The sequence below is a fragment of the Diabrotica undecimpunctata genome, chromosome 6 (genome assembly GCF_040954645.1).
Source record: "Diabrotica undecimpunctata isolate CICGRU chromosome 6, icDiaUnde3, whole genome shotgun sequence".
NCBI lineage: Eukaryota > Metazoa > Arthropoda > Insecta > Coleoptera > Chrysomelidae > Diabrotica > Diabrotica undecimpunctata.
In genome coordinates, this window is record NC_092808.1 from 102,766,629 (window position 1) to 102,792,014 (window position 25,386).

Sequence of the window (25,386 nt, forward strand, 5' to 3'; positions counted from 1 at the left end):
CCATGAAATAAACTTTGTTTTTTTGCAAACGAGGAGTAAAATCAAGCATAATTGAACGGCCCGATATTCTAAAATGGAGGCATCAGTATTTGCGTGAGATAAAAAAAATTCGTTCTCAAGGATACACTGTCGTTTATTTGGACGAAACTTGTTGGATGGGTGAATGTTGGACATAGTGTTTCCAAAGAATGGAAGGACCTCTCAGTGACTTCAACCAGGGATGCGTTTGTTAAGGAGTTTTCTATAGGCCTAAAACAGCCGACACAACGAGACCTCCGATTTGTTATAGTGCATGCGGGTAGCGAATTGGGCTTTGTAGAAGGTGCTGCTTTTTGGAGCAGTATATATATACACACAACGCAAAAGTCTAAGGATATTTTAATAATTTGACAATACCAATGACAGAAATTTCATGGCCATATAAATTTGCTTGTACTATAATTGTTGATACAGACAGTCATTTCTTATCAAAAAAAAATTGTAAAACTGATAGCAATACGTATTTTAGAATGTTTTTTATAAGGGACAAAAAATCGACATTTTTATGTTTTGTTTATTTTTAATTTTCACTTTATACCATTCTTGCTTAATAGGTGAGTTAAAGATATTGTCTTTTTGCCATGCAACGACAACATTTAACGTTGGACGAGATGAATAGAGCCGTGGGCTTCCTTTAAGCTGGTATGCGACAAACTCAAGTTGCTGACCAGCTGGGTGTCTCCCAAAGCGTCGCAAGTCGTTTGTGGCGTCAGTTTAGAGACATTGGGAGCCCAGCCGAGCAACATCCAGGACGTGGTCGCTCTACAACCGTCGCTCAAGACCGATATTTAATTTTAAATGCCAGAAGGCAGCCAACAATCACAGCACCCGAGCTGGTTAATGAATTACAGCTTGCACATAATGTAACAATTAGCAGCAGTACTTTAAGGAATCGTCTCTATGAAGCCAATCTTCGTAGTCGGCGACCACTGAGATGTCCACCTCTACCTAAAGGCAATCGCGCTGCAAGAGTAATCTAGTGTCAAGAGTTTCAGAATTGGACTGACAATGACTGGGCCACAGTTTTGTTTAGAGACTAGTCTAGATATTGATTTCATTCAGATTCCCGTCGGACAAGAGTTTGGAGACGACCCGGAAATGGAAAACGATTACGACATCTTCAAGAAGTGTATACATACAGAGGTGGTACATTAATGTTATGGGGCGGAATCATGATTGACGGAAGAACTGACCTCATTTTCCCACGTGGCTTTCTCACGTGACATCTCAAGTCAGCAATATTTGGACACTATTCTTGAACCTGTTGTGCGTCCGTTTGCTGCTGCTGTTGGAGAAAATTTTTACTTTATGTATGATAACGCTCGACCACATGTTGCGCATATTGTAACAAACTGGTTGGATAACGAGGGTATTGATGTATTGCCGTGGCCAGCACAATCACCGGACTTGAATCCCATTGAGCATGTATGAGACATGCTCCAACGAAAAATTACTCCACATATGGGCAATATCTACAATGAGTTTCAATGAAAAGAGCTTCTGAGAGAAAAATGGACACAACTACCTCAAGCAGACATTAACAATGTGATTCGGAGCAGGAACAGTAGATGTAGAACTGTGATAAACGAACGTGGTGGCCATACTTTATTTTAAGTTTAATTATTTCGTATTTTTGACATTTTATGGTGGTATGTGAAACATGGGTGATTTGCAATATATTTTTTTGCTCCTATTTTCTGTTTTTTTTGCAATTTATGGTTTTTGACATATTAAACAACAATTTAAACTACAAATTTTGTATTACTTTTTTTAAATTGATTAGAGATAAACAAAATACGTCTATTTATAAAAATATCCCTAGACTTTTGCGTTGTGTGTATTTTTAGATGGTCATATATTTGAACAATGGTTTAAGGAAAAGCTGCTTCCTAATCTTTCAGAGAAAACTGTTGTGGTGATGGACAACGCTTCGTACCATTCGAGGAGAGAAGAAGTGATTCCGACACAAGCCTTCAATTAAGATCAAATTAGGACATGGTTGCTGGAGAAAGATATCTTTATTGAAGAAGATTATTTAAAATCCGTTCCGTTAGTGGTAATTCACCCTGTATATAAGGAAACATTTTTATGTTTGTAATTATTGTTATTACTTACATGAAAATAAAATTAAAGCTGCACTTGTTTTTGTTTTTATTACATCTTATCTAAAGCGTTAATAAATATATAATGATAAACAATAGTTATCAGTTATCAGCAATAGGACTTTATGGAAGCAACTGAGAAGTTGCTTCCATAAAGTCCTCGTAGACACACCGTCTGAGGACTAGCAACTTCACGTGGAGTCATATGTCGCCATGTTACCTAATCCAACGGTAACTTTAACATCTTAATATTTTATAAGAAATACTGTAAACCAAATGTAACTTATTATTTTTTAACGGGTTTTTAACCATATATTTAGTGGCTACATTCATGTACTCCTAGACACTGATGATGGAATATGGATTCCGAAAACGTTTTGTCTAACATAGCCCGTTTGGGTTTTTAAATATATACCTTTTACAAAGGATTTTAATAAATTTTTTGCATAAAAAACCCTTTTAACAAGAAAAGGTAAATGCGAGTTCTTAGTAAAATAAAGGTAGAATGTATCGGCATAGCTCGCAACAAGGAAAACAAAATAATAAAAATGTGTATAAGATGGAAATCAACCGTAAATACGTATTTTATGATTATTTGGCCATCCTCAGTACCGTGCAGCCAAGTTAGGATAGGAGAATGTTGACTTGGAAAAGAATCACTACAGGACCAATATGATCAATTTGTGGCAATAATGTTAGAAGACTTTGAGGTTTTCAGAGCAACAACTAACACATCCATTGTATTATAACACCTTATATGTTACATCCAAATGAGAAACGCCCCTGTAGTTTTCGCACATTGCTTTATCTTTCTTTGTACGAATGGGGGATACTATTACTTCTCTCTATACTTCCGGCATTTCCTCTCGCTCCCAGATTTTCGTCAGCAGGCTACATATCCGCATTATAAGTTCTCACCCATGCTTGATTATTTCTGCAGGAATACCAATGCTGCCTGTACTTTTATTGTTGTTCATGCTATATATGATTTCTCTTATTTCTTCCGCGGTGGAAGTCTCCATTGTTTCCGCCGTGTCATTGACTTCCCTACCGTTTCCACTTACTCCTCATCATTTCTATCCGGTTCTTCATTAAGCAGCTCTCTGAAATGCTCTTACCATCTATCTAGCTTTCCCTGCTTATCTTCTATTAGGTGCCCTCTTTACTTTTGTAGTAATTCTGTTTTCTTGCGCCTTGTCACTGTTCCTTTTCGCCTCATAGTAGAAGTTTCTCACATTTTTATTAATATAATGTTTTTTAATCTATTGGAGCTTTTTATTCATATGCTCCCTTTTCTTCCTCCTACACGTTTTTTTTCGCGTGTCTTCTCTCTGCTTCATATTCATTTATATTTTCATCACTTGATTTGTCCATATATTTTAGTCTTGCCTCGTTTTCTTTGTTAAGGCTTTTCTTGCATTCGGCATCAAACCTGAACAGTATGGGAACTGTATCATTAAAGAGTATCGCTGGTCTCCTATCGCTGGAATTATACATTTTGGCGTAAACTTTTTTGAGAATCCTTCGCTTTCAAAAAGGAAGCAACACCTGAAGATCTCATGATGTGGTAAATAGTCACAAATATTACTGACACCATATTTGAGGAATCCATATTTCAGATATGATGATCATATAGGGAACAAGTTATCTTCGATGCTAATGAAGAGAAATCGAATATGGTTCACTGATGGATCAAAAACTGTACATAGAATCAAAACAAGGATCCTAGTATAAACAGAATACTACAGTACTCTACACTGTTTTACGCTAAAGTATTTTCATTGATAGCTTGCGTTAATGAAATCATTAAGTAAGGTCATATACTTGGTGCATATATATACAGGTAAAATAAGTACTATGCCAGGACAAATTCAGTTTCAATAAAAAAGTTATTGCTTTTATCAAGAAACATGACTTTTTAATGGAGTTTAATGAAAGCACAGTGTTTGATGTCTCAATATCAAGTGCCAGAGACCGCAAAGCTCTTGCATGATAAAAGAAGAAGAATATATTCAGGGACATGTCCAGACAACTGATAATTTATTACGAAACATTAGCTGCATTGCGTTGCACAACAAATGTACTGCAAAATGTGGTAATGTTGCGCTTACATATTATAGTAAATTCCCTTATGTCCTTTACACAAGACCATACTTGACTGAGCATTGAACTCTTGAACACGTCTGTTCTATTTTTTTTATTAATTATTTGTATTTTTTGCAGATATCCTTCTTAAAATCAATTAAAAATTTCAAGACATGGAAAATCCTGTTACGCTTCCGCCCGTTGTGCGGGAAAATCTAGAGGCATTACTGAAACAACTAAATATTAGGGAATATGAGCTAAACTTTTCTAAAGGTTCTTCTAAAGGTGATAACTATCTAGGAATAATAACAAAGGTCAAAGTAATCGAACAGAATGGTTCGAGAATATTAAATCTAGTTATAAAAAGTGCACCACAAGCTTTAGAATTTAGGAATTATATTAAGATTGAGATTTTACATGAAAGAGAAGCTTTTATGTATGAACAAGTGTTTCCGGAACTCGTTAAATTTCAAAAAAATGCAAATTTAAATGAAACTTTTAATCCCACGCCATTTTGTTATAAGACCAGTGTTACTGCTCCTTACGAACATCTTATATTTGAAGATATGATGGCAACTGGATATATGATGAAAGACAGAAAATCTGCAACAGGCAAGTGTTAATATATTAATAGCTTTTAGTGTTAATAGTTTTTTATAACAGGAGAATTTATCGTAATACTAATGTCTAATTTAACGAAGCAGTGACGTTCCAAAAAATACTTATGATTTACAATAGGTGAAATTGTTGAAGATGGGTGCAAAATAGACACAATTTATTAAAAAATAATATATCCATTCTATGGCTCTCGAACCCAGTTCGAGCCCTGGCCTCCCTTAGCAATCCTTTCCATTCAATACAGTCTGTAGCTATTTTCCTCCACGATCGACTGCCAAGGAGATTTTTTGCGTCCTCGTTAACATCATCCCCCCATCGCTTTCGCGATCTTCCAATAGGACTCTTCCCCTGCATTCTTGCATTTAACAGTTTTTTGAAACCGAAGTTTCTATACTCGCGTTGTATTTTACTTTTTTTTCTATAGTCAAATGCTGAGGCGAGCGACACTTAACTATCGCCACAAGGTGGCGTCGTCACGAGTAGCGTCATAGAATAGCGGGTCTTCACATCGATTCACTACTCTCGATCAATTCGTTTCTAGACATCATATATTTACTCTAAACAGGTTTAAATTACAAAACTACGTGAAAAATAATTAACAAAATACAGTCATTAAATGAAAAGTAAAAAATTAAAAGTATATCTGTCAATAAAAGGTAGTACTTCTATTACTAGAACATCAGAATTCATCATAAATGTCAAAAGTCACAAATATCATCCCATTTAATTAATAATAATATAAACTCGTCTGTTAAATAACGCCCGATATCATATTCAATTTAAAGTGAACATTAAATAAATTAAAAGTCCACGTTAAGTGTAAATTTCAGTTTCATAATACTTGCTACGATCCAACTTTAACTTAAATGGTATAAATCTGTCGACTCTACATTATAACCTCAAAATTCTGATAGTCTTCTTTGTTTTAAGTTTGCTTAAAATGATGTTTATATCTGACTCTCATAGAGGGCGCTAGTTACAAAGTTCGTATCAAATAATATTCAACATAACTTTTTTAATGGTAGAATTAGTAATCAAAATTCCAATATATAAAACTTAAAATTTTAATGCCATTTAAAGTTTTATTATTATTAAACAAAAAGAGACATCAAATGATTTCTACCTGAGTCTTTTAAAACTTGCAAAGCAAACAGCTTGATAAATTAATCGGCAAGGAAATCTAAAAATTGTTTTAAGTCTAACCTTCTGTAAGCACTAAACAAACTGTTTTAAGTAATTTCTAATAAAACTTAGGTGATTATCCAAAAAAAACATGCATAAAAAACCAGAAATACAGAATACACTATTCTTTTCAAGTTTCTATTATTCACTATTCTTTCATTTTTAAAAGTGCAAAGGTAACTGTTAGTATTCTATTGTTATTCTTTGTTTCTTGTTGATCTGAGTAAACTTTCAAGTCGAATAAAGTGACAAACATAATTTAAAGTTGAATTGCGTTGATTTAATCTCAAGAAATATGGTTCCAAATCCTGAAACAGCGGCTGCTATTGTTGCGTTGCTTCAAGACGGAGGAACTGAGCGATATGTTGCTCAAAAGTATTAAATATCCAATAGTACTATGCACCGTATTTTTACACGTTTCTTGGTGAACGGAGCTTACACTAGACGACCTGGAACCGGTCCCAAACGGAAAACTAGTGCCCGTGATGATCGCTTCATCCTCTTACAAAGTCTACGAGATCGTCGTACTATGGCTGTACAAATCCGAAATCTACTTCAGTACGTCCGGAATACTAACGTAAGTAAACGAACGAAATTAGACGAAGGCTTGGAGAAGCCAAATTTAAGTAGTCGAAGAGCTGCAACATTACTACAACTTCTCAGGCGCCATCAAGTTGCGCGGCTTCAGTTTGCCATAAACCATGCTCATTTTACTGTAAATAATTGGAGGCGCGTTTTATTTACCGATGAGTTCAGGTTTACCTTGCGGTCTCCAGATGACCGTGAGAGAGTACGGCGAAGACCACATGAGCGTTTTGCAGAATGTACCTTCAGTCCTAGGGTAGGCTCTCAAGGTAGCTCAATTATGGTGTTGGCTGGAATTTCTCCAGAGACACGTAGATAATTGCATATCGTTTCGAGAGACTCCATAACAGTTGCACGGTACATTGATGAAATTCTCCAAGATTTTGTTGTGCCTTATGCTTTTTTTGTTGGAATTGACTTTGTTCTGATGAATGATAATGTCTAGCCTCACAATGCGAGAATCACTCAATAGTTTTTAAATGAAGTAAACATTTTTTTAATGGACTGGCCACCATTGAGTCTGGACGCAAACCCAAGCGAACATGTTTGGGAGATGCTTGGGCGAAGGATACGAAGTCGTGTTCCTATCCCTTTAACTTTAAATCAGTTACAAGAAGCCCTTTTAGAGGAATGGGAACTTATTCCTCAACAGGACATTTCTCATTTGATTTTAGGCATGCCAAGAAGAATTCAGACAATAATTCGAGCACGTGGAGGAAACATCTTTATTATTTATTAGTTTGTCCGGACACATGATTTAAGTTTTCATTAATTGAGCGTCGTGTTGTTATATTTACTTACGTTGTTTCCTTAATTTTTAAATTGTTATCTACTGAAACAGTTCTTTGTTCAACAGTTAAACTTTTATTAGAAATTACTTAAAACAGTTTGTTTCGTGTGTGTTTACGTTATTATAATAAAAAAAGTTTAATTAATAATTAATAAAAAACAGTAAAAAAAAAGAGAATTAAAATTTTAAGTTTTTATTTTAAAAATGCAAGTGCTCCATTTTTTGTGCCGGTGAGTATATATATATATATATATATATATATATATATATATATATATATATATATAAGTATATAAACATATGTTACGAGCAATGCCCGAAATTGATTGTACGGAAAATATTGTCCACTTTTAGCATCCCTTTACTTTACAATCTCCACAATAGGTATAATCGTCGGACTCTGTAAAAAAGAATTGCTGTACAATGTTTGAATTTCAATAAGTAGCCATGCCTCATATCGATTTTTACGATTATTCCCTATTTGTTATTAAAGACAAAATCCATAATTAATCAGGATTTCTGACTTCTGGATTGTAGAATTAAATTATCATACACATCTCTTGAAAATGTGAAATGTTTCACAAAAGTATTTCCTGTATGATATATAGTGATGTATTTATCTCTTGAAGCTTTGAAATATTTCACTAACATTATCACTCTATTTGTGTTTATCTCTTGAAGCTTTGAAATATTTCACTAACATTATTAATCTATTGTATAATAATTTCTTCTTATTTATATCTTAGTTTGACACAGCATTTCATCATATTGTCGATTCGAAAAAGAACAACTATATATAAATAGAAAATATAAAAATATCAAATAATTAACAATAAATGTTCGATTTTTGTTTTCGTATGTTGCTTGTCAATAATAATCGATTCGAATCCATGAGCGTTTCGATAATCACTTTTAATTTTGATCATTTCGGACATTGTACAGTTTGGTGGTACAATGCTGGAAGCTGGAAGTGGACAATAATTTTCGTAGAACGCTAGGATTGTCCAATTGCGGGCTTTGCTCGTAGCATATTGTATATATATATATATATATATATATATATATATATATAATGTATATATATATATATTTATATATATATATATATATATATATATATATATATATATATTATATATACACACAAAAATCTAGTTCACGATTTTATTTTCAGACTTAAATCACTGTGTTACAGTGCTTCAAGCTTATGGAAGGTTCCATGGACTAGCATTAGCTTTAAAAATAAAGAAACCAGAAATATATAAAAGATTATCTGAAGATGCCAGAGAATCTTACTTTAATAATGTTGATTTAACAAATTTATGTAAAACTGTGAAAGCTGGTACAGATAAAGTCGTTAACAAACTAAATTGTAAAGATGATCAGTTACTAATAGATAAATTAAACAATTTTACGGAATATCCGGTAAATGGATTATTAGAAAATTTATCTATTGAGGCAGCAGATGGGGAAGCGGTATTTTGTCATGGAGATTGTTGGATAAATAACTTATTATTTAAATATGAAGTAAGTTAACGCATTTTTTTTAAATATACTTTTACCTTAACTTCTAAGGGTGCTTGGAATGAAGTACGGATGCAAGAAGTGATGAACATGATCTTCTCCAGTGTTTTAGTGCTTCATTCAAATATATCTTAAATAGTATTGGAGAGACGCAGCATCCTTGTCGTAAGAATTTTGTTAGTGGAAATTCTTCTGATAAGGTGTTGTTTAGTTTGATTTTTGATGATGCTTTATTGTATAATTGTTTGACTGCGGCGATGATCGTGCTATTTAATGAAGATCGTTCAAGAGACTGCCACAGCTTTCTCACAGGAATCGTGTCATATGCTTTTGTGAGATCCACAAATAAAAGATGTATTTCCTGCTTTCTTGCATCTTTCTTTTCATTCAGTTGTGTTACGGTAAATATGTGGTCTACGCAAGATCTTTCAGCTCTAAATCCTGCTTGCTGTTCAATTTCATGAGGTTCGTATTCTTTCTCAATCATGTTTTTTAAGATTTTACCAAACAGCCTGCTAAAGGTACTGGTGACAGAGATACATCTGTAGTTTCCGCAAATATCTTTTGGAACTTTTTTGTGAATTGGAGTAATCCATGCTTCTTTCCAACTATTCGGGATTTCTTCCCCATTTAAGTATCTTGTGAATAGCACTTTAAGATAGCTTATTAGTTTTGGTGTTCCGTTTTTAGAAGTTCTGCTGGTATGTTCTCCGGCCCGGATGCTTTGTTATTCTTCATCGATTTAAGCGCTTGTTGTATTTGTTCTTCTTCCATGTTTACATATTCACCTTGTACTCGTATTCGTTGAGGTGAGTCAGTATTATAAATATCTCTGTCTTCATTCAGTTCCCTTGCGTAATGATCTTTCCATGTATCTATCTGGATGGGCTGTATTCGACTTTTATTTGATGTGTCGGTTTTCAGGGTTTTTATTAATTTCCATGCCGCTGATGATCGCGCTCCTCCGATGTAACAGTCAACTTCTTTACGTTTTGCATCCCATGTTTCATTTTTGTTGTTCCTTGTCATATCTTTAAATATTCTTTGCTGTTCTTTGTATATTTCTTTATCTTCAAGATTCTTAGTGTTCAGCCATCTTTTGTACGCTTCCTGTTTCTTATTTCTTTGCTCTTCAAGCTGTGTATTGCAAGTGATTGCTGCGTGGTGAATACAGTCAGTTATATGTTCGTATAATTGGTTGGTTTCAGCAGTTAGGTATTCCTCGAGTAGTTTTTCATTGAATCTATTAATTTTGGTATAAGATTTTAGTGCTATATTCTTGTAGGCTTCTGACATTATATCTCTTCAGATTTATATCAGTTCCTTTTGGAGTGTTAATGCTTTCAACGTGTCGGTTAAATGGAATCAGAGTCTTAGCCGCAACCAAATAATGGTCAGATCCACATTCCTTACCCCTGTAAGCCCTAGTGTCCTGGACTTACATTGAATAAACATCATTTGTTTAAGCTTTTGATCACTGTTACTATCGACCTCAAGTGATGTTACAACCGCACTGTGGTTGGGGGCAGTTGTAATATTTGCCGCTACGACAATTTTTCACAAATAATTAAGAACTATAATTATTTAAAAACCTTAATAACCTATTTTAATATTGCTTAAACATGCAATTAAGGCCTGAACGAGAAAATTTGTTTATATCTGTTATAGTTTTCCCGAAATTGGTGTTTGAATTAAAAATGTTACTTTCGACCCCGGTCTACCCTACTTATTTGCTTTTATACTCTTGCTTTTCATGTATTGGTATTTGTTGACAGACTTTTTCAGCAGCACTGATTATATCTAGTTTAACAACTGATGAGCAGGTTCAACTGTATTTTTTATAAATTGACAACTGTAATGTTTTTTCATTTTGCCTTTTTTGATTATTGAATTTGATGTTACTATTGTGTTCTAAAAGATTGATGAATTTATTTGTTTATGTGTGTGACTTTTTGTCTATGGTATGTGTTGATGCATACTATTTGTATGCTGTGTATTATTCTATTACTTAAACTCAGAATTTAATATTGTATAATGAAGAGAATCTTCAATACTTCAATATTTTACTACATGAGCTCACAAGGATCTAAATTTGAAATCAGCCCGATCGTGAAATAATACCCTTAGAATTTCAACCCAAAACATCGCTATTTTTCCTTCAAGCGGGTCATCTGTCGAATTGGATGCTATGCTGCGCCAATTGGTGGTGATTTCCCAATTGGATTTCCGAATTCTTGTTAATTCAGTTTTTTAATTCTTTTAGGAAGGCATCTCAGCTCCCTCTGAGGTATGTATTTTGGACTGGCAACTGAGTAGATGTGCTTCACCGGCGATAGATGTTTCTTATTTCATCTTTGCATGCACGGATAAAGAGTTAAGAGATGCTTATTACGACCATCTTCTGGATGTATACTATTCAAGTCTCTCATCTATACTTTTTCAATTCGGCTGCAACTCAGACGTTTTTTCGAAAGAGACATTTCTAAGCCATATGAGAAGATTTTCTAAATATGGCTTGATGATGTGTTTTATTGCTGTGCCTCTATTTGCTGCTGACTTAGATGAAATTCCTGACTGGACAGCCAATATGAATCAAGGTGAACGAGAGAAAATGTTCACAAAAGAAAGAAAAAGTGAGGTTTATATTGTAAAAAAACTAACCGACATTGCTAAAGATTTTGTGAGGTTGGAATATTTATAATAGTTGACGTGATATAAATAATAATTTTTGTTTATTTTTTTTGTGATTTTTTATATTTAATATATCTCTCCACATTGAGATTAACTTGTTTAGTTACCGTGACCTACACTACATGCTTTTACTTGTAATAAAATGTCAAGAAGGACTTACACAGGCAGAAAACGAATAAAATTGATACTTTTGGCTCTGGCCGCGGATGTAGGCGAGCGGTTTACCATTACAAGTAGAGCATAAACCGACTAAATGTATGTTTTGCATTTTTACCGCACCAAACCTTTTTCAGTTCAAATGTAATTTTTATTAATTTTTCCAAGTGAACCGGAAATTGTTATTAACAGATAACTTTTTTCAAAAAACAATTTTCCGAATCGCTTGAAGCATATTTTTTTAGGTGTATCTCATCAAAATAAATACTTTTTTTTTAATTTTTCGAAAAATGCTTCCTTTTCGAGTTAGTTGCAATTTTTTTTTTGAAAAAATGCCGTAATTGGAATTTTTTTTCAAAAAAACTTAAAACTAAAAAACTAAATGAATTGCAATTCTATAAAAAGCTTTTTAATCTTTAAACTTTTAAGTACAAGTACGAATATTTTGAGAAGGATAAATGGATTCTATAATTCTCAAAACATGGAACCAAAATATCGAATATGCATTTCGAGCAATATATCGTTACATACGATAAAAAGCGTGTACGGTTGCGGCGATACAGGCACGCGGCGCTTAGAAATCTTTGTTTAAATTTAAAACTATGTTTTTAGCCAGATGAAAACCACTTACCCTTGTAAAAAGATTCTTACGTATACGAGAAGGTTTAAAGGTTAAAAAGCTTAAATAGCTTAAATAGCTTAAAGCCTCCTATTGTAATTCAATAAGTAGTTTTTTAGAAAAAAAATCCCAAAAATAACTAAGGCCTTATTTCAACAAAAAATTGCAAATAAATCGAAAATACTTTTTTTTGTCTTTATAGAGGGGGGTGGAATCTTCAAAAGACATATCAGTCCAGGACACCGCCTGGCAGGATTCTTAATGCAGGATTCGTTCTTCGTATTCCTGGCGATAGTTCCCGAGGTACTTTAAAATGCCCTCTAGTCGCCGAGTCTACGCCGAACTCCTACCTGCTAAACCAGACCCTCCTCTGTCATCCAGCTATCCGGAAGCGGAATGGCCGCTGTAATACCGGCATCACTTCCGAAGCACTACCTTTATTCATTCATTCTCCATTCATACATATCCACACTCCATTCATCAGCAAGGAGGCTCCTTGTCTCGTTCCAGGTAGCGCGTAGAAGACCCTTATCGCTCCTAGTACGGCATCATTCCCAGACGGACATTTCCTCCTTCCCAACAGTTTGACTCACGCCTATCTAACTCATACAATGTGACCCACTTCTCTAGCTTCAACTTGTAGCATCCTTCACTCTTACCCTTGCCATTGGTTCAGCTGTCTTTCTTCCTCTTCCTTTTTCTTGATCACTGCACGGATATAGCTGTGTATGTTAGTCCAACCTGATTTATTTTCAATCATTCTCTCAATCATTTCTCTCACTGTAACAAAATTCACACCTGTCTCTCTCTCCATTCTGTTCCTTTCCACTATCCATCTGCTGCAATCTAACATTGTATGTGTTACAGTGTCCGAGTATCCACAGTATAGGTATTCATCTGTGTCAGCCTTTCCGAACCTAGAGAGGTAGGCCCTAAAACATTCGTATTCTGTGAGCACCTGCGTCAGGAAATAATCCAGTTGCATTTGGTCACAGTCCACCCAATCTCTTATGTTCGGGATCAGCATTTTCGCCCACTGTGCCACATCCTCCGTGTTGTTCCATTCTTCTTACCATCTTTCAATTGATCTCTCCCTTTCCTGCCTTCTCTCGGCCACAGTAAGGTTTGTGCCTCTTCTCTCATAGAGCTGTTTTTTTTTCACCGCCAAAACATGCAACGGAACACATCCAGTGATGGTCCACAAGGTTGCCGCAGACACAGTCCTGTAGGCGCATGCCACTTGCAATAGACTTGTTCTGTCCATTTGTGCCATGAGCCTCTTATAGGCCGTTGTCTCTAACGCCTCGCTCCAGACTGGTGCCGCGTAGAGGACGATCGACTGTACAACACCGTGTAAGACCCTCCTCCTTTCGGATTTGGGTTCCCCAATGTTGGACATCACCCTCCCCAACGCAGGCGCACTATTTGCAGTCTTAATGAATTTCTTCCCCCTCCCACTGATCAGAAACGAACTCGCTCTGATCTCAGCGATTCTACCTCCCAAGAAACAAACACATCTACTAACTTACCCATCAAAGACATAAAAATGCCTTCACCTGATGCAAACGTGCCTAAAAAGCATAAAACTAAAAAATCCAAGAAAGTCGCACCCGATCAGTCTAAATTAACCGCCTCCTCTGTTCTCACAATCAATAATCTTTATCAAGAAAATCCAAACTTATTCTCCTTACAGGTGGAAAATTTTCTTGCCTTTCTGGAAAACTCATTCGGCAGTAATAACCCTCTACAAGAAGCACAGCAGTTCACTCAAAATGTTCGATCACTACTCGACGACATGTATAGAATATACCCTTCACTGGAAGATAGAACAATCAAGAATAGATTTACAAGAGTTTCTAAGAAAATTAAACAGCAACTTAATATAGACAATTCAGAAATTGGAAGCACAACATCGCAATCTACAAATAATGATGAAGATTATCTAACCGACTCTTCTCTAACCTCTTAACGTTCTCAATGTTAATTTTTTTTTTACTTTCACGTTAGTGCAGTGGAACGGCGATGGGTTCTACCCTCGCTTAGAACGCTTACAACAGTTAATCAATCATACAAAAGCAGATATCATCTGCCTTCAAGAAACTAATTTTAAGGAAACACATAGACGTGAACTTAAAAATTTTAAAGGTAACCATTTCCTTCGGACTACGTTTACAAGAGTAAGTGGAGGAACATCTATCTTTGTGTCTAATGATTTATTTTCTATACAATATATCCTAACTACCAATTTGGAGGCCATAGCAATAACTATCTGGTGTCCCGACCAAATAACCATATGCAGTACATATATTCCACCTAATTACAACTTAACAGAAACCGAGTTAGATGACTTAATTCGCCAACTTCCCAGTCCTTTTATACTAGTTGGAGACTTTAACGCCCATCATACTATGTGGGGTTCAAACAAAACATTTGGTAGAGGAAAAACCGTAGAGACCGTACTAAATTGCAATAATACTTGTCTGATGAATAGTGGAGCCAGTACATATTTTAACATCGCCTCAGGAACTTACTCTTCTATCGATCTAAGCATATGTGATCCCAAGTCTGCCGATTCACTCTCATGGTATACTTTAGATAGCTTATATGATAGTAACAACTTCCCGATAGTCATAACAAATAGTAATAAAAATATTTGCACCATTACTAAATGGAATATCGCTAAAGCGGACTGGAATAATTTTCAAACTAACGCCGAAGATCATATTTTATTACTTCAACAATCTGAAGATATAGACGAGGCAATAACTCTCTTTAATAACTGCATTATTATGTCTGCAGAAAAACATGTAAAAAAATAACAATATTCCCGTCTAAAAAAGCAGTACCATGGTGGAATTCAGAATGTGAACTAACTGTACGTCAATGCAAAGCGGCCCTCAACATATATCGAAAAAGAAAAACTCAAGAAAACCTGATCTATTTCAAAAATCTAAGAGCCAGAGCGAAATATGTCCTTAAAAAAAGCAAAAAAGATTCCTGGCAAAATTTTGTTTCTACAATTACTAGTGATACTCCACCATCTCAAGTTTGGACAAAAATAAGACAAATGAAAGGTTATAAAACTCCTCAAAAAATTCCAGCCATATCACTGAATGGAAAAGTTATAACAGATAACCAAACAATTGCTCAAATCATGGCTGAAAGTTTTGCATGGAAATTCAGGTCTGAAGTTAAACAGATTGAAAGTCCAAATGACCAGAATATACAAATTCCTCTTGCTCCACAAATAAGTAGACACGACATTGACGCTATTAACCTTCCTTTTACACAAGAAGAATTAGCACTTGCACTATCCTCTTGTACGAACTCTGCCGCTGGACCAGACAATATCCCAATTATATTCATCAAAAATTTATCTCATCCCAGCCTCGCAATACTGCTGAATCTTTATAACAAAATATGGCATACTCAGCAATTTCCCAAACTGTGGCGTGAATCAATTATCATACCAATACAAAAATATGATCTACCCTCAAACCTAACAAACTCATACAGACCTACTCTCTAACCTGTTCATTATGTAAACTGTTTTAAAATTAAAATCCGGTTTCAGACATCACCGTTCAACCCTTTGTAATATAGTGCTATTACAAACACAAATAGCTTCCGCTATTTCAAACAAACAAGATCTGATCGCTACTGTCTTTGATATAGAAGGAGCTTTCGATACTATCTCGCGTCAAGCCATTCTTGAAAAGCTTCGTCAATAGAAGATAACAGCATAGACAGCCTTTACTGCGAGGCTAATGAACCACCTCTCTGGATTCGACGAGAGTATATTCTTTAATCTTACTTTGCTACCGTATCCGCAAACCCATCCAATCTAGTCTACCATTTAATTACTTCAACATCACCTCCGGAGACCCCGCAAAGGATCCAATCAATACTAGACATCCTGAAATTAACTCTAAGAAAATCCATCGACCTTACTAAAACATATCCCTTTCCAATCCCGGATATTCCGCCTTGGAATAGACCAATTCCACATTCAATCACTTCTCTATTAGAATACAGTAAACATGAAACCTCAAGCCTTCTCATAAGACAACACTTCAAAGAAATCATAAGCAAGAACCAATTTCAAAATATTCTGTATACAGATGCCTCGAAAAGCGAAGCAGGCGTTGGATGTGCCGTTACCACATATGATGAAATAATGAAATCATCTTTTTTACCGAATTTATGCAGCGTATACAATGGAGAACTTTATGCGATACTAGAAGCTTTTAAAATACTAAAAACAGATGATAAAAACCAAGGAATATGCACAGATTCCCTGTCGTCACTACAATCAATAAAAAGTCTATACTCTCAGCATCCGTTTTAGTTCAAGAAATCCATAGGACTTCTGATGTGACAGATCACAAATTCAACCATTTTACATTATTAGCTCTTATTTTAATTTTTTGTAGTAATAATACATGATTTCAAAGTGTACCAATAAAAAAATAGCGTAAAGTATTCGTGGATAACTGGTCTTTAAAACACTTGCTCCATTTCGAGCACTCTGGCTGCGCCGTCGTGCTCGAAAAATCGTGTGTGTTTTAAAGACCTCAATATCTACTTATACTTTAATATACTAATCTACATGCCTTTTTGGACATATTACAGTAAACGCATACCTATATAAAATAAAACTTTCAGAAACAGACGTGTGAATGTGACGGCAGTTTTGATGACCTAAACCACTGAATGTTTCAGTATCGGTATAACCAAGAAGTCATACTTTTTTTAATTTCAAGCCATCTCACAACAAAAAATCATACTGTCGCAGAACGTTATTTCTCTCATCTATTTAAGTAGTCGAATTATAATTATTAGATAGATTTTATGATTATTCTTTAAACGTACCAAACGGAAAATTTAAATTGCCTTTTTCAAAGAGTGGTTGTGTGAATGCGAAATGGTAGGACATTAGTTGTACTATATCCAACTTTCATTTCTTTTATGTTATTTGCCTTTATTTGGCTGTATTGTTTGTTTTAAAAAAAGTCGCTTTGAAGAGCGTTTAGCGGATAGCGTGTGTCCATGTTCAATCCTTTTTGTACCGGCACCAATAGTGTTTTTAATAAGGTTAGGAAATTGAGCGAATGATATAAATAGAAAATTGTAGGATATAAATTTAAAGGAAGTATAAAACTATTTTTACTTATTCAACCAATTGGCTGGCTCAATAGGTCTTGAACCTAATTCCAACAAAAAAACAATACTTGTATATAAAAAAATATTACACTTACCGCTGCTTTAAGACTTTCAAGTTCCTCTTTTTTGGATCTCTTGAAAAAACCAGCCTACAAAAAGGTGTCGTTTGAATCAAATATCAAATAAGAGCAATTTAAGACTTACCTTGATGAGACCGAATATTAAAAGTAGTAGAAGCAATATACCGATGATTGCGGATAGGATAATTATCCACAACGCTACCTTTGCTGGTTTCGTAATGTCGTTTATGAATAAGCTTGACACGGTAAATACATCAGGTCTAAAAATATAAAAATTTTGATGTTATTTAATAGTCCAGTCCGGATAGACGAAAAAAGGCCTAACCTAGCATGGCGAGCTGTCCCAAATTTTATTAGATATTCTAACCTTTAAGGGGGTCACTAGTGGTGTAAATTTAAAATCGCAACTGAATCCAACCGTTGCGTTAGCCGCCATTTTGAATTTTAGCTCAACATTTCTGTCATTTTCAACTTTTCTACTAAAATGGAAAGGATTGAACTTTACGATCTAATTGGACTATTGACTATTGGATATATAAACTATTGATCTCTTAAATTTTTTTTGCTAAAATCGATATTTGAGACACTTCGTATGCGGTAAAGGCACGAGCGTAAGACCTTGCATGGATTGATATTATAGGAATTGGTGTTGTCCAATATCTCAGCTATTATAAACTTTTCGACAAAATCGTAAGGACTTATATTGTTGTAATTCCGTTTGCCTATAATTTCTTCTTAGCAAATTTTTTTGTACGGCCGATATTTTCCGAGTTATGGGGAAAATAGTAGAAGGGGGAAGGAAGCATAACTTTATACAATTTTTAATCTTTTTAGTTTTTTTTTTGCTAAAATTAATATTTGAAGTGGTACGTATGCGGTAAAGGCGCGAGCTAAAGAGCTCTCAGGGATTAGGTTTAGAGGAATTATTTTTATTCAATATCTCGACCATTTTTACCTTTTCGACCAAATCATTAGGTTTTAAATTGTTGCAATTACGATTTCCTACAATTTCTTTAAAACATTTTTGATGCTTTCGATATTTTCTGAGTTAAGGGAGAAAATCGTGACTAAGTATAATTATTGAATTATCTCGTTTATTATTAACTTTACCTATAGAAATAGGCAGCGGAATAAGACAAGGGGATTCATTGAGTCCCATGCTCTTCAATTTGATCATGGATGAAATCATCAAAACCGTTAACAAAGGAAGAGGATACAGAATGGGAAACAAAGAAATCAAAATACTCTGTTACGCAGACGACCCAATATTGATAGCCCAGGATGAAGATAGTCGGCAAAGAAAACTAAAACAATAATATTCAGCAAAGAACCAACCAGATGTAAAATAGAAATTGATGGCATCAATATTGAACAAATAATGGAAATAAAATACCTGGGAATTACACTGTCTAGCTATGGAGACCCAGACAAAGAAATGAGACATCAAGTACAAAAAGCAAATAGACCGACAGGATGCCTTAATAACACTATATGGCGAAACAGACACATTAACACTGAGATGAAGTAAAGAATTTATAAAGCCAGTGTAAGACCAATAATGACATACGCCTCAGAAACAAGACCCGACACAGCCACAACGCAAAGGCTACTGGAAACGGCAGAGATGAGAGTACTGAAAAGAATTACAGGAAGTACGCTGAGAGATCGAAAGAGCAGTGAAGATATTAGAAGAAAATGTAACGTACAGTGTATAAATGAATGGACACAAAATAGAAAAATAGAATGGAATAACCACATAAGCAGAATGGAGGAGACCCGTGTCGTCTAAATAGCATGGCTATGGATCGTGAACCTCCAATTATAAAATTGGCAGGACCCAGGTCTTCCTAGCCTTTCGGCATACCACCGTAAGCGACTCCACTGCCCCTACGAGTCCGACACCAAATGAGGGTGGCGCGATGCATAAGGCATCGCGGGGCTCCACCCTTCCCATAGTACCTGTGTTGCGATTACGCACACCCATCCGTTAATCCCCCTCCAAGGGCAGACAGGTGACGCAGGCAGAGGAATTCCACCTCGCACGTAGACAGGTCGCCGCCGAGGATCTCTCCTCTACCACTCTTAAATCTCCAGGGGGTTCGGGCTGAGACACCGGCGCCCCTAATGGTGGTGTGGGCCAAAAGAGGTGCATACGCGCTCAGCTCGTTCAACCTCACCTGGTTCCCTTGGAATGAGAGTAGAGTGGTCCTACGAGAGTCTCGTCTCGGATACTAGGAGTGTAGACCGGTGACCGTGACGCCTAAGCGTTTCTACAAACCCGACACCTCAAGCGACGGCTCTCCACCTCTCGATTCCTACCCATTAGTCGCCTCTTACGACAGGCAGGGCTTTAATATAGGCTATAAGTCATCAATCGGCAGAAAAAGTATCGGACGACAGCGCAAAAGATGTGTGACAACCTTCCATAGAGGTATTAATCCGCCAATGAACAAGCAGAATTGCTTATAAAGAAGAAGAAGAAAAATAAGATTATTAATTTTACGACATAATTGTACATAAACAAAAATGGACAGAATTATATTTTATATAATTTTGATTTCTTTGATTTGTTGTGATACAATCAACATTTTAGGTTCTAAGCCTAAAGAACCTTAGACAGTGACGTCATCAGCTGCAAGGCATAAACAGGAACGAACCTACGAACTTAAATATTGATTTTACCTAAAAAATGAAAGAAATCAAAATTGTATAAAATATAATTCTCTTAGGTATATAAAATATAAATTTGCTTAGGTGCATTCATGTCGTAAAGTTATAATAAATAAGATAATAACGATGTCAATCATTATTATGCTCCCCCTTTCAACTATTTCCCCAGTAACACGAAAAATATCAACCGCACGAAAAAATTTGTAAAAACTAAATTGTAGGAAATCGCATTTGCAAAAATTTCAATCTCTATCCTTTTTGTCTAAAATTTGAAATTGACGGAAATAGTGACCAAAAACGGTTCTCGTTAAAAATCAAGATGGCGGTTAACCTAACGACGGAATTCAGATGCTATATTAAATTTACACTACTATTGACCCCCCTCAAAGGTTAAAATAATAAAATTTGGGACAGCTCGCCATTTCGTCTACTATAACGCTAAATACTAAAAAGATTTTTTTGTAACATCATACCTGTCTTGATACTGAATGAAATTAACTGGAGATTCTATCATAACTTCTCCATTTGTAGCGATAAGAACCATGTCTTTAGTCTTTGCCATTCCTGAAACAAATTAAAACTTTAATTTATATTTATATATGTATGTACGAGTATATAATATATATATATATATATATATATATATATATATATATATATATATATATATATATATATATTTTTAGTGGATTTTCTTGGGCTTAGGTTCATAAAAAAATTTGATTTGATACTAAGGCATTTTTATATATTTTTTCGACGTTTCGGCAGGAAATCCATGCCTTTTTCAAGAAGTAATATTAACTAAAAAACATTTTATGATAGACATAATACGATTTAAAAGTTAAACTTTTGACTTACCAAGCATGTAAAAATTTGTTACTAACAAGTAGACGTCACAATTAAAATAATATTAAAAACATAGGACATACCCACTAAGTCACTACATGTAAAATATATTTTAGATCTAATGTGTTGTTTATTGAAGTTAGTTTATCGTTTAAACAACCAGTTATTTTAACATCATAGGCGTTCTGAGATTGTCTTTTTATGTGTTTTTAAATTAAGTTAAAATATATTTTGTTCAAATTTTTTACATCTTTTTTATCATTTATTGCATTATTATTTTTTTTTATTTGTATAGACTCTAGAAGCTCTCTCTTTTTCCTGTTGGGTTCACTTTTTAGGATCTTGGTTTTCTCAAAATCAAATTTATGTTTTTTTTCGTTTTCATGTTTTGTGAGGGCGGTCGAGTTTTTTTTGTCATATTTGTGGGAACGTATTCTTGAGTTAAGTAGCTGACTGGTTTGTCCAATATAAACTCCATCACAATTCGAGCAGGGAATTTCATATACAACATGCGATCTTTTTAGTAGAGGGGTTTTTGTTTTTAATCTTGTAAAATTCTTTTTCAAATTTTTAATTCATACCCACACCACCTTATCGACAACACTTTCAAATCGCGACTGCATAAATTTTACAATAACAATAATAACAATGAAACCAACACGGTAAAGAAAAACTATATGTCTCTTCCCTATATAAAAGGATTATCAGAACAAATTGCAAATCTTCTGTCCAAACATAATATTATGGTTGCTCATAAAGGGCACAATCTTTTGAAAAAGAATTTTACAAGATTAAAAACAAAAACCCCTCTACTAAAAAGATCGCATGTTGTATATGAAATTCCCTGCTCGAATTGTGATGGAGTTTATATTGGACAAACCAGTCAGCTACTTAACTCAAGAATACGTTCCCACAAATATGACAAAAAAAACTCGACCGCCCTCACAAAACATGAAAACGAAAAAAAACATAAATTTGATTTTGAGAAAACCAAGATCCTAAAAAGTGAACCCAACAGGAAAAAGAGAGAGCTTCTAGAGTCTATACAAATAAAAAAAAATAATAATGCAATAAATGATAAAAAAGATGTAAAAAATTTGAACAAAATATATTTTAACTTAATTTAAAAACACATAAAAAGACAATCTCAGAACGCCTATGATGTTAAAATAACTGGTTGTTTAAACGATAAACTAACTTCAATAAACAACACATTAGATCTAAAATATATTTTACATGTAGTGACTTAGTGGGTATGTCCTATGTTTTTAATATTATTTTAATTGTGACGTCTACTTGTTAGTAACAAATTTTTACATGCTTGGTAAGTCAAAAGTTTAACTTTTAAATCGTATTATGTCTATCATAAAATGTTTTTTAGTTAATATTACTTCTTGAAAAAGGCATGGATTTCCTGCCGAAACGTCGAAAAAATATATAAAAATGCCTTAGTATCAAATCAAATTTTTTTATGAACCTAAGCCCAAGAAAATCCACTAAAAAAATATATATTAAGGTTCAAGAACTAAACTCAAACTATATATATATATATATATAATATATATATATATATATAATATATATATATATATATATATAATATATATATAATTTATATATATATACATATATATATATATATATATATATATATATATATATACATATATATATATATATATATATATATATATATATATATATATATATATATATATATATATATATACATTTATGTGTGTCAATACATTTAAATTAATTTCGTTATTAATAAAAAAAACATTCATAAAAAAGACATCGGTTCTTTAAACCGAATTAAATAACATAGTGTGTTGTATAATAAGAATTATACAACACGCTATGGAAAGATCAATGTTTGATATTACCATTAGATATAAAGTACCAAATCTAGTCCGCATACCCATCATGGGTATGCGGACCCGGTTGACTGCCGCTCTAAACAGTTCTGCACTACTGCATTCAAACCATTTCTCAAGTTATACGATATTCTTCGTCTTACCACATTTCGCTTTTCTCGAATTTTGCCTTGCATAATAAGCTGCAATAATTAGTATCTTTGCCCTCTCGTAACATGGTCTAAGTAGGTACTCAAGTTTTCTTCTTTTGATAGTCAATATTATTTCAGCTTCATTTTCTATTCTCCTAGTAACTTTTGCGTTTGACATTCTTTGAGTCCATGATATTTGTAGGATTCTTCTGGAACACCAAAATTCAAAGGCGGCCAACTTATTTAGATGCCCTTGTTTTAATTTCCTGGCTTCCAAGCCATAAAGAAGAGTAGTGAATACGTAACACCGAAGCATTCTTAGGCGTAGTTCTAACCTTATATCCCGACAATAAAGAAAATTTTCAAGATTAACGAATGATGCAAGTGCTATTTAAATACGTGTCTTAATTTCGTGGTTTGGTCTACATTTGGTGCTATCCATGTTCCTAAGTATCTAGGTATCCACACTCTCAATTACAATATCTTCAACAACCAATTAGATGTTTGCATCTGCTGATTTAGTCATGATCATGCATTTATATTTTTTCCGTCGTAGTGCTTAGTCCGTGTTCATGACAGCATTAATTAAGTCGTTGCATTACGTTTTGTAAATCATTGTTGTTACCCGTCATTATTACTGTATCGTCTGCAAAACGCAAGTTATTCAAAACTTCTCCATTGATAGAGATACCTTCTATTGAATTTGAGAGAGCTTCTTTAAATACCGCTTCACTGTATACATTGAAGAGTAGTGGTGACACGACGCATCTCTGACGGACTCCTCTCTGTATTTTGATATCTCGGATGTTCTGGTTGTCAAATCTTACCTTGACAGTTTGATTCATATCACGACTGTCAATATTTTTGCTTTTTATGTTTAACCTTATGAAATGCCTTTTCAAAATCTACAAAACATGAGTACATGTTTTGATTCATATCCATGCGTCTCTGGGCCAGCACATTCAAGCCGAACAAAGCATTTCTTGTGCCCATACCATTTGTAAAGCCAAATTGTGTGTCACTAATTTTATATTCAAGAGTTTTAACAATTCTGCTGTGTTTAGCAGAATTGCAGTGCAATTCTTTTACTGCATCCAACTCTATCTATTTCCCCATGACTCTGTAATAGCAGTCCTAGGTACTTTAACTATTTCTTTTCACAGTAATTTCACCATCTAAATATATCATTTTATTTGTAGTAACTACATCTTTAAATGAACATACCAAATACTCTGTTTTTGTGCTACTAAGTGTTAAACTTTTTTACTCAGTAGCTTGTCTCCGTTGTTCCAGTTTTTGTTCTAACTTGCTTTAGCTATTTCCTACTAACTACATCATCAGTATACATTAAGCACCACGGAAAGTTACCCTGTAGTTTGGCTGTTATTTGATCAAAAACTAATTAAAATAAATAAGGACTAAGCACCGAGCCTTGGTGCAATCCTACTTTTACATAAAATTTATCAGTCTTTCCCAAACTTGTCCTAACATTAGTTGTTACTCCCTCATACATGTCTCTCACAATCGGTACATATTCACCGGGGACTTTACTTTCTTATTGAATGCTCACCATAGAATCTCTCGAGAAACTCTATCCCATGCTTTCTCAAGATCAATGAATACCATATAGGCGTTTGTTTCTTTATTCCTGTATTTTTCCACCAATTGCTTTATAATGAAAATTTCATCTATTGTTGATCTGTCTTGCATAAAGCCAAACTGATTATCGGATATTTCGGTTTCTTCACGTATCCATGTATCAATTACTTTCTCCCATATTTTCATGGAATAGTAGTTTTATGACCCTGTAGTTTGTATAGGGTGTCCCAAATTGGTATGTTTTACAGGGTACACCAAAAACTAGAGGTGATAGAAAAAAAGTAGTTAAGATGTTATGACTACTTTTTCGTTAAAGTAACGATTGTCCAATCAAATCATCAATAGCTCCCAACATTAGCGATATACAGGGTGATTATTGAAAAATGTCGAAAACAACAGGGTTATATATCTTCTTTAGTAGGAAAGAAAAAGCTTTATTAGAACTTTTGATAGTTATATTATAGAACGGTTCAGTGGCGTACAATAATTTTTTTAGGGGTCTGACTACAGAAATATGATTCCAACTTGTGTTTTTTTATATGGGACACCCTATATATTTTGACATTTTTCGTTTACATTTTTAATTCTCTTTCACCTAATATTACATACTATATATCTTGTTGCAGTTA

The 25,386-nt window shown here is 34.2% G+C and overlaps 2 protein-coding genes across 4 annotated transcripts in view; one reads left to right on the forward strand and one right to left on the reverse strand.

Annotated features, from left to right (window-relative positions):
* The window catches only part of LOC140443663 (uncharacterized), a 97,449-nt gene extending 85,743 nt beyond the window's left edge, over nucleotides 1-11,706 (forward strand). For all 3 annotated transcript variants that reach the window (XM_072535037.1, XM_072535036.1, XM_072535035.1), the window contains exons 2-4: nucleotides 4,365-4,838; nucleotides 8,576-8,928; nucleotides 11,189-11,706. In XM_072535037.1, coding sequence (XP_072391138.1) covers nucleotides 4,400-4,838; nucleotides 8,576-8,928; nucleotides 11,189-11,626 — 1,230 coding nt within the window. In that variant the 5' untranslated portion in view covers nucleotides 4,365-4,399 and the 3' untranslated portion in view covers nucleotides 11,627-11,706. The remainder of the gene's footprint in view (nucleotides 1-4,364; nucleotides 4,839-8,575; nucleotides 8,929-11,188) is intronic.
* Nucleotides 1-25,386, reverse strand: part of LOC140443662 (integrin alpha-PS4-like) — a 157,411-nt gene that overhangs the window by 29,156 nt on the left and 102,869 nt on the right. Inside the window, exons 18-20 of the mRNA XM_072535032.1 lie at nucleotides 20,778-20,868; nucleotides 17,759-17,894; nucleotides 17,650-17,703 (exon numbers count right to left, since the gene is read on the reverse strand). Coding sequence (XP_072391133.1) covers nucleotides 17,650-17,703; nucleotides 17,759-17,894; nucleotides 20,778-20,868 — 281 coding nt within the window. The remainder of the gene's footprint in view (nucleotides 1-17,649; nucleotides 17,704-17,758; nucleotides 17,895-20,777; nucleotides 20,869-25,386) is intronic.